The sequence below is a fragment of the Salvelinus fontinalis genome, chromosome 12 (assembly GCF_029448725.1).
Source record: "Salvelinus fontinalis isolate EN_2023a chromosome 12, ASM2944872v1, whole genome shotgun sequence".
Taxonomy (NCBI): domain Eukaryota; kingdom Metazoa; phylum Chordata; class Actinopteri; order Salmoniformes; family Salmonidae; genus Salvelinus; species Salvelinus fontinalis.
The window spans coordinates 43508555-43521822 of NC_074676.1; the positions used below are offsets into that span (position 1 = coordinate 43508555).

At 42.3% G+C, this 13268-nt stretch overlaps 1 protein-coding gene across 4 annotated transcripts in view; it reads right to left on the reverse strand.

Moving 5' to 3' along the window:
- Positions 1–13268, reverse strand: part of LOC129867459 (PEX5-related protein-like) — a 176096-nt gene that overhangs the window by 33519 nt on the left and 129309 nt on the right. For all 4 annotated transcript variants that reach the window (XR_008761611.1, XR_008761612.1, XR_008761613.1 and 1 more), the window contains one exon: positions 80–196. Coding sequence is in view for 1 of the 4 variants with exons in the window: in XM_055940888.1 (XP_055796863.1) it covers positions 80–196 (117 nt within the window). In the remaining 3 variants the exon portion in view is untranslated. The remainder of the gene's footprint in view (positions 1–79; positions 197–13268) is intronic.

Here is a 13268-nt window from a genome sequence, read left to right on the forward strand (position 1 = left end):
AAGGTCAAATAAATATGAAGGAAATAAATGATAAGCATATGGACAGACGATAACAGAGTTAAAAGGTGAAAACCGTAACCTTCTCGTGAGGCGACACACTGGAGGGGATCTGCGCCTGCTCGTTCTCCGTTAGCCAGTTCCGTCGTGCTAGCTCCTCCCACTCTGCTTGCATCTTGTCCCAGAACTCTGTGTCTGACTGTGGAGGGAGAGAGCGGTGGGAGGATTAGTACACAGAGGATTGCTAGCTTTGATACCTTGACAATGCTGAGGTCCCCTGCCATGGAAATGTCACATCCATCTCATTCATTTATCGGTGGTGTAATGTATGGACTTCTGATGACTCATTACTTGCACTCAAATGTCCAACATTAGCTTGACCTTTGACCTTTCAGTTGATAGATTGATGTCTGAGAGGGTTATTATACAAAGCCCTAGACTCAACAAACAGCCACCTTGATTGGTGTTGTAACTATACTGAACAAAAATATAAACGCAACATGTAGTGTTGGTCCCATGTCTCAAAAGCTAAAATAGAAGATCCTAGAAATATTCCATAAGCATAAAAAGCCTATTTCTCTCAAATGTTGTTTACATCCCTGTTAGTGAGTATCTCTCCTTTGCCAAGATAATCCATCCACCTGACAGGTGTGGCATATCAAGAAGCTGAATAAACAGGATGATCATTACACAGGTGCACCTTGTGCTGGGGACAATAAAAGGCCACTCTAAAAAGTGCAGTTTTGTCACACAACACAATGCCACAGATGCCTCAAGATTTGAGGGAACGTGCAATTGGCATGCTGACAGCAGGAATGTCCATTAGAGCTGTTGCCAGAGAATGTAATTTTTATAAACTGCCTCCAATGTCGTTTTAGAGAATTTGGCAGTACATCCAACCTGCTTCACAACCGCAGACCATGTGTAACCACGCCAGAACAGGACCTCCACATTCAGCTTCTTCACCTGAGGGATCGTCTGAGACCATATAACTGGACAGCTGATGAAACTGTCGGTTTGCACAGTCGAAGAATTTCTGCACAAAGTATCAGAAAGTTCATCTATCTGCGTGCTCGTCGTCCTCACCAGGGTCTTGACATGACTGCAGTTTGGCGTCGTGGCCGACTTCAGTGGGCAAATGCTCACCTTAGATGGTCAATGGCATACTGGAGTTGGGTGCTCTTCACGGACGAATCCCGGTTTTAACTACACCGGTCAGATGGCAGACAACGTATTTGGCGCCGTGTGGGCGAGGAGTTTGCTGATGTCAACTTTGTGAGTGCCCCATGGTGGCAGTGGGGTTATGGTACGAGCAGGCATAAGTTACGGACAACAAACACAATTGCATTTTATCGATGGCAATTTGAATGCACAGAGATTCCGTGACGAGATTCGGAGGCACATTGTCACGCCATTCGTCCGCTGCCATCACGTCATATTTCAGCATGATAATGCACAGCCCCATGTCGCAAGGATCTATACACAATTCCGGGAAGCTGAACATTTCCCAGTTCTTCCATGGCCTTCATACTCACCAGACATGTCACCCATTGAGCATGTTTGGGATGCTCTGGATTGACGTGTATGACGGCGTGTTCTAGTTCCCGGCAATATTCAGACAACTTCGCACAGCCATTGAAGAGGAATGGGACAACATTCCACAGGCCAAAATCAACAGCTTGGTCAACTCTATGTGAAGGAGATGTGTTGTGCTGCATGAGGCAAATGGTGGTCACACCAGATTCCAACAGTTTTTTTGATCCACGCCACTACTTCATTTTTTTAAGGTATCTGTGACCAACAGATGCATATCTGTATTCCCAGTCATGTGAAATCCATAGATTAGGGCCTAATTTATTTATTTCAATTTACTGATTTCCTTATATGAACCGTAACTCAGTAAAATTGTTGCATGTTATTTATTTTTGTTCAGTGTTGATGATTTCTTGTTCAGTGTTGATGATTCTTTATTCAGTGTTGATTATATTTTGTTCAGTGTTGATGATTTCTTGTTCAGTGTTGATTATATTTTGTTCAGTGTTGATGATTTCTTGTTCAGTGTTGATGATTTCCTGTTCAGTGTTGATGATTTCTTGTTCAGTGTTGATGATTTTTGGTTCAGTGTTGATGATTTTGTTTTTGGTTCAGTGTTGATGATTTTGTTTTTGGTTCAGTGTTGATGATTGTTGGTTAAGTGTTGATGATTTCTTGTTAAGTGTTGATGATTGTTGGTTAAGTGTTGATGATTTTGTTTTTGGTTCAGTGTTGAGGATTTTTGGTTCAGTGTTGATGATTTCTTGTTCAGTGTTGAGGATTTTTGGTTCAGTGTTGATGATTTCTTGTTCAGTGTTGATGATTTTTGGTTCAGTGTTGATGCTGCTTTTTTTTTGCCTGCCTCTGTCCAAGCTTGCAGGCCATGTCTATTAGACCTCACAGCTACGATACAGCCGAGGCCAAAGACCTCCGTGTTTGTCACTGTCAATTACTCCATGGGCCAGTGAGCAAAGAGAGAAATCAAAGTGAGAACGATGACTGCTTTCAAAGAGTAAACATTGCAGGCACCTCCAGAAACCAAACATTTTTATTGCATTTTGATGCATCTCTACTTGCCAATCAAATTCCTACTTAGACAAATTGTACACTTTAGGCTACTAGGTTGCTTTGTGATTCACTGCAGAGACTGATAGAATGCTATTATTTCATATCTTAAGTGGATTATTGCCCCTCTGTGCTTTGCCTTAAACTAAGTGGACAATTAAGGATAATTGGAAGACACCTGTGACCTCTACATGGATCCAGGTCAACAAGGCATGTGTCAAAAGGTCAAAGCCCATTATCGCGGCCACCAGACAAATGCCTCACTTACTGAACCAATGAAGAGGCAGCGGTGGGAGATGAAGAGCATTGTTAGCTTCATTAAAGCTCTCAGCCTGAGAATTAGAGGCACTGTTGTTGTTTTTCATTCCCCGACATTCATCAGATAGTTGTCATAGTGACTACACAGTGCTTGTTTTTGTACATGACTGCATCAGGATTCTTCTTCATGTTCTATACAACACCGTGGCACACTACATTGTGTGCCTTTAACGGGTCACCTCGCAAATCTTTAGGAAAGAATCATCCATAACAGTTATTGAGTGACACTTGGATTGAAGTCTGGGGTGAGCAATAACATGACAAGGTGACAGTGAAGAACACACGTCCTCTTTCCTTCCTTACTCTCTTCATCCTGACCCAGCTAGCAGGACTACAGTACTTCATCCTGACCCAGCTAGCAGGACTACAGTACTTCATCCTGACCCAGCTAGCAGGACTACAGTACTTCCTCCTGACCCAGCTAGCAGGACTACAGTACTTCATCCTGACCCAGCTAGCAGGACTACAGTACTTCATCCTGACCCAGCTAGCAGGACTACAGTACTTCATCCCGACCCAGCTAGCAGGACTACAGTACTTCATCCTGACCCAGCTAGCAGGACTACAGTACTTCCTCCTGACCCAGCTAGCAGGTCTACAGTACTTCCTCCTGACCCAGCTAGCAGGACTACAGTACTTCATCCTGACCCAGCTAGCAGGACTACAGTACTTCCTCCTGACCCAGCTAGCAGGACTACAGTACTTCCTGTAAATAGCATCCTGGTTCTAGGTAGATGGCCCTGGCGATCACTGCAGATATAGGGGTGTATTCATTAGTCGCAGACCGTTACAGAATGCTTGGTCTGTTTGCAAAACGTTTTGCGACCGACATTTTTTACTCCAAACGGAAAATGTTTTGCAATTAAAACGAGAGTTTCTATTGGACAAATTCAGGTAGGTACCTCCCTGTTTGCTTCTGTTTGGTTCATGGAGTAAACGGTTTACGTTGAAAAAAACGTTTTGTAACAGACCAAACATTTTGCAAACGGTCTGCGACTAATTAATACACCCCAGTTGTACTTTATGTTGTTGCTGTTCCAGCTGCACGCTGCTGATCGCCACAATATAATTCTATTAGGCCCATGATTCTTAGCTGTCTCCCTGTCAAAAAAAGTCCAAATATAGAGTGGAGCTCAGCTGTATATGACAGAGCAGCATAAGTGGGTGCCTTGGCACCTCAGGGGGGATCGAGTGAGGTATGTGTGCATGTGCTAGTGTGTATCTGTGTGTGTATGTGTCAGTGGGAGTGAGGAGGCATATGTGTGTGAGAGTCAGGAAGTGTGTATGAGAGTCAGGAAGTGTGTAAAGGAGGAAGGGGAGGTGGGTGGTCACATCTCTGTTTCCTCTCTCCAGGTGTATGGCAGGCGTCCACCGGAGGTGAGCATCACCTCTTTAATTGGCTGCTCACGCTGAGACAAATTGCCTGTTAGATCATGAGGTGAAATCTCACTGGCTCTGGGAATGAAACGGGGGAGGGGGGGTATTGGTAGTGGAGCTGGAGCTGTGTGTTGTGGGGGCTGGTAGTGGTATTGAGATATTTACAGCATGACAGAGGATTTTTGTTGAATTCAAGGTTTCTGTTAGTCTTTTACAGCTAGATAAGGATTGCTACTGATATGTTGCTATGGAATGATCTGTACAGTCAAGTCAACCCATGGACGAAGACATCGAATGCTAATGATCGTGGGGTGCAGCTAATTTCTGTTGTTACCGTACAGAAAATCTAAATAGCTTTGAGATGATAAACATTTTAGATCCACCTAGTGGCATCCAAAGACTTCAAAACAGTCGTAAATATATATATTTTTTACGGCCCATTAAAGGTCCTCTGCACAAGTTTGCTTCTCCTCAACTTCTCTATCAGCATGCTATCATAAACTGAGACAGAGTTATGAGTCATTTAACGGTCAAGATTATGTGACTAGAAAACATTTTAATTTGATAAATGTTGATTGTGCATACAACCATACTTCATTCCTTGATTTCACAAGTACAGACCCGGGGTCATTTTCTGATTAAAATTATAACATCTTTGAGAGAGGCAATTAGTGATACGGCAATATTTCATTCGGTGACAGTATCCACGCAGATGCTTCATCCTAACGGACTCCGGAGCTAACAAAGCATGTACCTAGAGAAATACCTGCTATTGTGCACTAGTGTCCAATTACTGTTTATATCATCACAAAATCAGCCATGATGCCTGTGTGGAAACTGTAATTACGTTCTTCGATATTACTTTTATGGGTGAATGCACCAATTATGATATTTGCCACGATACTGAATGGCCCTCAATGGCAATGGCTCGACACGTGACAGTATGATGGTAGTCTGTGTAATCAAAACAAACTGTGGCCCCTTTTTATTAACAAATTGTAAGAAAATGAAACACACACTCTGGTTACTTGAAATGTTTGCAACACAGACGATGGTGTATTTTGCAGACAGATCCAGCGTTCTCATTCCTGGGAATGAGATTGAGGAAGGTCATCTATATCTCATGTATCAATGAAGCAAGCCCCTGCCTGTGACTCTAATTTGACAAAGATGAAGTTTAAATGTGAAATGCATTCAGTCTTGTTCTCTTTGCCTGACAAAACACGACAAAGCGGAATATAAATGAACTTGGAAGATTAATTTGTTACTTCATGAATAGATTATTGCCAGCAGTAATTATGGAGCCAGAGATAATACTTGTCCTTGGCCGGAACTGTCCAAGTTTGGAACGAAGAGACTTAAAGTTTGGCCCTCGTGAGGCGATTTATACAGTAAAAATAGATTTGTATGTACAGTGGAGGCAATTTACTGGAGGAAAATCATTGCTGTCTCAGACATAATGTCAAATTTGATAGCTCTAAACATCTTAGTGCAGTATACCGTATTGGTTTTGGACGTCATCATCATGTTGGCATTTTTCTTGTCCAACATTATGAGACAAACGTTTGCTGGTTGTGCAATTTAAAAAATAAAAATAAGTATGGTTGGTAATGGAAGGAAGCAGGAGTCAGGCAGACATGGACATGCGGGGGCATTTTTCGTCCGATGGATGTGAGGGTTCTGTTTTAGAGTCATCGTGTTACACAACAGCGGCAAGTAGCAACAGTATCTTTTAGTGTTTGATCCCTTATATGGCTCGAACAACAGACCCACAGTTGTATCCCTGGTGTGTCTGTCAAACCAAGGTTCTTGTGACAGCCGATAACGGGATTTTGCACATCAACTGAAGCATAAAGGATCAGAAATGTATAGCTCTTTGAAGAACATCAAACACACTATTTCAGACATGTAAATTGACAGATTTTATGGCCTCGTTTTAGTCCATATTTGGCTGAAACTCAATTCAAACGCCACAATGCACTTGATATCCAGTAAATGTCTTCAAAAACGTGATTTCCCTGTTTTTTTTATATATATTTCCACACTATGAAGTTGCAGTAAACTGTGAAATTGTGAAAATTATGATAATGCACTTTTAGTGTATTGGACTGTTTGGGGTTTTTGGGTGGGGTTTTTGAAAAGCCGGTATACGTTAATAGACCAATAACAAAAAGAGTTTCCCATCCTCTCTGCCAATAACAGCTAGACGTTCAGGTTTACACATCCCTCCCATTAGGCTCCTCCAATTAGGCCTCTCTCTCAGACCACTTCCAGACAGTCCTAGAAAAATGTATTTTCCTAAGAACCTATTTGTCACGTATACTCCCTCTCTGGCCTCTAGGTCACCAGACTGCTCGTTATGGACCACACCTGTCACCATCGTTACGTGCATCAGCGTGTCATCAGACTCACCAGGACACTATCACCTCCTTGATTACCTTCCCTATATATGTCACTCCCTTTGATTCCTTCCCCAGGCATTATTGTTTCAGTTTCCTGTCTGTGCATTGTTCGTGTTTCTTGTTTTGTATTATGTTTAATTTATAAAATTATTCACTCCCTGAACTTGCTTCTCAATTGTAATTGAAAACAAGTACAGTAAGGTACTTAATTGTTACCCAGAAATGATTTGATATTGAGATATAAACAGCTGCAAAGGACCTTTTAACCTACAGATTGCCCTATTTATTTTCGTGTTGTCTCATCATGTACTGTGCCATCAGAAAGTATTCACACCCTTGACTTTTTACACATTTTGTTGTTGTTACAAACTGAATTTAAAATGGATTAAATTGAGATTGTGTCACTGGTCTACACACAATACCACATAAGGTCCCGGTAGAACGTTGTTTTTCGACATTTTTACAAATGCATAAAAAATGAAAAGCTGAAATGTCTTGAGTCAATAAGTATTCAACCCCTTTGTTATGGCAAGCCTAAATTAATTGAGAATTAAAAATGGGCTTAACAAGTGACACAATAAGTTGCATGGACTCACTCTATGTGAGTGGTACATTATTAGTGGTACCCCATACATACAATTGTCTGTAAGTTCCCTCAGTCGAGCAGTGAATTTAAAGCACCGATTCAAACACAAAGACCAGGGAGTTTTTCCAATGCCTCGCAAAGAAGGACACCTATTGGTAGATGGGTAAAAAAAAGAAGCAGATACTGAATATCCCTTTGAGCACGTTGAAGTTATTGATTACACTTTGGATGGTGTATCAATACACCGTCACTACAAAGACACAGGCGTTCTTCCTAACTCAGTTGCCGGAGAAGAGGGAAATCGCTCAGGGATTTCACCATGAGGCCAATGGTGATTTAAAAACCGTTAAAGAATTTAATGGCTATGAAAGGAGGGAATTGAAGATAGATCAACAGCATTGCAGTTACTCCACAATATACACCTGCATGACAGAGTGAAATAAGGAAGCCTGAATACAAAATGTTATGTTTGGGGCAAATCCAACACAACACATCATTGAGTACCACTCTTCATATTTTCAAGCATGGTGGCGGCTGCATCATGTTATGGGTATGATTGTCATCGGCAAGGATTAGGGAGTTTTTTGGGGGATAAAAAGAAACAGAATAGAGCTAAGCACAGACAAATTCTAGAGGAAAACCTGGTTCAGTCTGCTTTCCAGCAGACACTGGGATATAAATTCACCTTTCAGAAAGACAATAACCTAAAACATACACTGGAGTCCAAATATACACTGGAGTATCTTATCATGACGGCATTGAATGTTCCTGAGTGGCCCAGTTACAGTTTTGACTTAAATAAGCTTGAACATCTATGGCGAGACTTGAAAATGGCTGTCTAGCAATGATCAACAAGCAAGTTGACAGAACTTGAAGAATAGAAAAATAAATAATGGGAAAATACTGTACAATGCAGATGTGTAAAGCTCTTAGAGACTTACCCAAAAGATTCACAGCTGTAATCGCTGCCAAAGGTGATTCGAATTTGTATTGACTCAGGGGGTTGAATAATTATCTAATCAAGATATATCAGTGTTTTCATTTCCATAATGACAAAATAATAAATAAAAATGTTTCTCCACTTTGACATTTGACATGATTCAAATTATTACATCTTATAAAGTGTCTAGTAGTCTGGGTTCCTTGCAGTATACTCCAAAGAATATAATAATTTCTTCTTTTGATCTCACCTGGGGAGAAAAGACTGGAAAAACTACACTGTAAAAAGTATTTACTCATAGAACCCTCCCATCGGTGCATCTACAGTATGTGGGAGTTGTATATATACTACAGCAGTGTTTCCCAGCCCCCAGCACAGCACTTGTTTGATCTACTCCAGTAATTGCACACCTGATTGTACTGGTTAACTAATCAATCATCAAGCCCAGTGGTGGTAAAAGTACCCAATTGTCATACTTGAAAATTACTCAAGTAAAAGTGAAAGTCACCCAGTAAAATAGTACTTGAGTAAAAGTCTAAAAGTATTTGGATAGAAAATACTTAAGTATCAAAGTAAAAGTATAAATTGTTTAAAATTCCTTATATTAAGCAACTCTTTTTAATGTACAGATAGCCAGGGGAACACTCCAACACTCAGACATTATTTACAAACAAAGAATTTGTGTTTTGTGAGTCTGTTAGTGCGCCAGAACAGAGGCAATAGGGATTACCAGGGATGTTCTCTTCATTAGTGTGTGAATTAGACCATTTTCCTGTCCTGCTAAGCATTAAATATGTAACAAGTAATTTTGGGTGTACTTGATTAGTAGAATACGTCTAAGTGGGAGTACTATGGGAGAGGTTTAGGAAACTCTGTACTAGTCTATAGTCTACTAGAAGTGCTACCCTCGGGGGAAAATCTAACAAAACTGTGGCTGTCGCTCATAATCATAAGCTTTGCCCAGAGGATTACATTCAGGGCCTAAAACTTACTTTTTTGTATACCAGTCACTGTGGCAGGTAGATTTAAAAAAAATGTACTTTTGCCATAGTTACACAAAAAATAACGATTATAATGCTTAGTAATATTTATAAAACAAGAAATGGATTACTAATAAGAAGGAATGTGGTTTACTGCTCGATTTAATATAATATGTACTTTTAACCAAAATATCAGAGACAAAAATGGTCAGCTGCCCCTTTAAGGTTACCTTGGTAACAGGGCCACTCCAGTCCTCACTTGTGCCTGTTAGAATGTCACTAGATGAGGCTGACAATGCCTCTTTTTGCTAAAAGTGGAAGCAAACTCAAACAATGAAAAGCACCCTAGCTTGCTTGAGAAAAAAAAATAGCCAAGAAACGCGAGGACTTTAGTAGACTTTTGAGTAAATTAGACCAACGTTTATGCCTGTAGCATTGCTTCAAAAAACAATTTTTAAAGGATTTCACTCACAGCCCCCCAGACAGGCAGTGTTGCTGCGTGAGGTGGGATAGCTATAACGTTAGGATTCAGATTTCTTTGTGCATTACCAGATATGAAACAAAATGGCAGAAATACTTTGAAAACAGCTACTGCAGCATTTATTTAGCTATAAATCACAACTTGCACTTGTGTGCCCAATCTTGACTATTTTTATGAAATGCTGGCACTGTAGAGCCCTGAGTGTGACCACCTGCCAATGGGGCTGGTTAATTAGTTATTCTTACCCACCAACGTGGCTGGTGAATTAGTCATTCTTACCCACCACCGTGGCTGGTGAATTAGTCATTCTTACCCACCACTGTGGCTGGTGAATTAGTCATTCTTACCCACCAACGTGGCTGATGAATTAGTCATTCTTACCCACCAACGTGGCTGGTGAATTAGTCATTCTTTTTTTTCTTTTTTTTCTTTTAATTTTTATCCAATTTTCCCCCCCAATTTTCATGGTATCCAATCGCTAGTAATTACTACCTTGTCTCATCGCTACAACTCCCGTACGGGCTCGGGAGAGACGAAGGTCGAAAGCCATGCGTCCTCCCGAAGCACAACCCAACCAGTCGTACTGCTTCTTAACACAGCGCGCCTCCAACCCGGAAGCCAGCCGCACCAATGTGTCGGAGGAAACACCGTGTACCTGGCCCTCTTGGTTGGCGCACTGCGCCCGGCCCGCCACAGGAGTCGCTGGAGCGCGATGAGACAAGGATATCCCTACCGGCCAAACCCTCCCTACCCCGGACGACGCTATGCCAATTGTGCGTCGCCCCACGGACCTCCCGGTCGCGGCCGGCTGCGACAGAGCCTGGGCGCGAACCCAGAGACTCTGGTGGCACAGTTAGCACTGCGATGCAGTGCCCTAGACCACTGCGCCACCCGGGAGGCCCGAATTAGTCATTCTTACCCACCAACGGGGCTGGTGAATTAGTTATTCTTACCCACCAACGGGGCTGGTGAATTAGTCATTCTTACCCACCAACGTGGCTGATGAATTAGTCATTCTTACCCACCAACGTGGCTGGTGAATTAGTCATTCTTACCCACCAACGTGGCTGGTGAATTAGTCATTCTTACCCACCAATGTGGCTGGTGAATTAGTCATTCTTACCCACCAACGTGGCTGATGAATTAGTCATTCTTACCCACCAACGTGGCTGGTGAATTAGTCATTCTTACCCACCAACGATGGCTGATGAATTAGACATTCTTACCCATCAACGATGGCTGATGAATTAGACATTCTTACCCACCAACGTGGCTGGTGAATTAGACATTCTTACCCACCAACGATGGCTGGTGAATTAGTCATTCTTACCCACCAACGTGGCTGGTGAATTAGACATTCTTACCCACCAACGTCACCCACCAACGTGGCTGGTGAATTAGACATTCTTACCCACCAACGTGGCTGGTGAATTAGACATTCTTACCCACCAACGATGGCTGGTGAATTAGTCATTCTTAACCACCAACGTTACCCACCAACGTGGCTGGTGAATTAGACATTGTTACCCACCAACGTGGCTGGTGAATTAGACATTGTTACCCACCAACGTGGCTGGTGAATTAGACATTGTTACCCACCAACGTGGCTGGTGAATTAGACATTGTTACCCACCAATGCCAAAATCTACCTGCATTTGGCTGGTGCTCATTTTAGGCCCTGATTACTGTACTGGGTTCCCGGGTGGCACAGCGGTCTAAGGCACTCTAACTCAGTGCTTGAGGTGTAACTACAGACACCCTGGTTCAAATCCAGGCTGTATCACATCCGGCTGTGATTGGGTGTCCCATAGGGCAGCACCCAATTGGCCCAGTGTCGTCCGGGTTTGGCCCGAGATAGGCCGTCATTGTAAATAAGAATTTGTTCTTAACTGACTTGACAAGTTAAATCAAATAAATATGCTCATTATTTTGGACTAGCTCACCATCAATCAGCAAATGACTCAACCTGTAGTGCAGAATTGAGTGATTCATGACCTTTTATAGTACATACAGTATAGGGCTCCACTCCAGCCGATGCTTGGCATTGCGCATGGTGATATTAGGCTTGTGTGCGGCTGCTCGGCCATGGAAAACCATTCCATTAAGCTCCCGATGAACAGTTATTGTGCTGACGTTGCTTCCAGAGGCAGTTTGGAACTCTGTAGGGAGTGTTGCAAGCATTGCACACTTCAGCACTCGGCGGTCCCGTTCTGTGAGCTTGTGTGGCCTACCACTTCACGGCTGAGCCGTTGTTGCGCCTAAACGTTTCCACTTCACAATAACACTACTTACAGTTGACTGGGGAAGCTCTAGTAGGGCAGAAATTTGATGAACTAACTTGTTGGAAAGGTGGCATCCTATGACAGGCCACGTTGAAAGTCACTGAGATCTTCAATAAGGCCATTCTACTGCCAATGTTTTACTATGGAGATTGCATGGCAGTTGGCTCGATTTTATACACCTGTCAGCAATGGGTGTAATTGAAATAGCCGAATCCACACATTTTAAGGGTTGTCCACATACTTTTGCATTTGTAACAGAAAGGAAACTACACAATGAATCAGAGGTGTGTTCCTATGGGTTTATCTTATCATTGATTCAATAGTTGTGTGTTCCTATGGGTCTAACATAATTGATTCAATAGTTGTGTGTTCCTATGGGTCTAACATAATTGATTCAATAGTTGTGTGTTCCTATGGGTCTATCTTATCATTGATTCAATAGTTGTGTGTACCATGAGCTCAAGGGTTGGCCTATCAAAGCACAGAGCACCTCCAGTTAAATGGTTGGCATGGAGATGAATTGTAGGTGCCTTGATGTTGGCATATTTAGATCGTTCTCAGTCACACAATCGTAATAACATTCGGGAGCACAGGACCATGTATGACACATTCATCCATCTGATAACCGGTACGCTCTTCAGTGTGAGAGATTGTTTTCATACTCAGCTTCCTCTGTAACTTTCTAGAACTTTCTCTGTACCAAAACGACAGTAATCTCCCTCCAAACCAAAAGTGCCTCAGGGAAAATCAAGCGGTGAAAAGGTGAGGCTGTCCCCTGCAGCTTTAATCAAATACTCGGCCCACAGTAACCTTGATCCGGTCTTTTATCAGAGCTGTGATTCCGCTATCTCTGACTCACAGCAAAACACTGTTCCTCAGAGCAGGAGTTAACCTGGTGGCTTTGTAGCTTGCAGCCGGCTCTTTATTTAATAAGACAGGGGTGCCTTCATTGGCTCAATGTGATTGCCACCGTCCCCAAACGGCTTCAACGTCACGGCACAACCCTCCCCTTTATCACCCTCTGTCCTAATTAAGCACAACCAAGGCATTTGAAGGGCTCTGCTTTTCAGCCCATTATCATTTTATCATCCCTTTTAATGGTTTTATGTGAAACGCATGGAAGCCACAACTACTCATCTCTCCTATTATTTTAAAATGTATGATTTTTTAGGGCATAATTCCTTGGCGTCTTTGCTCTGTCTTTCGATAAATTCCAGACATTTGGCAATTAAACTAATTGAATAGATTGGCAGCTAGCCTGTGTGACGGAGAGATATTAGTTTGAGCCACTTGAGCCATCTCCTTCC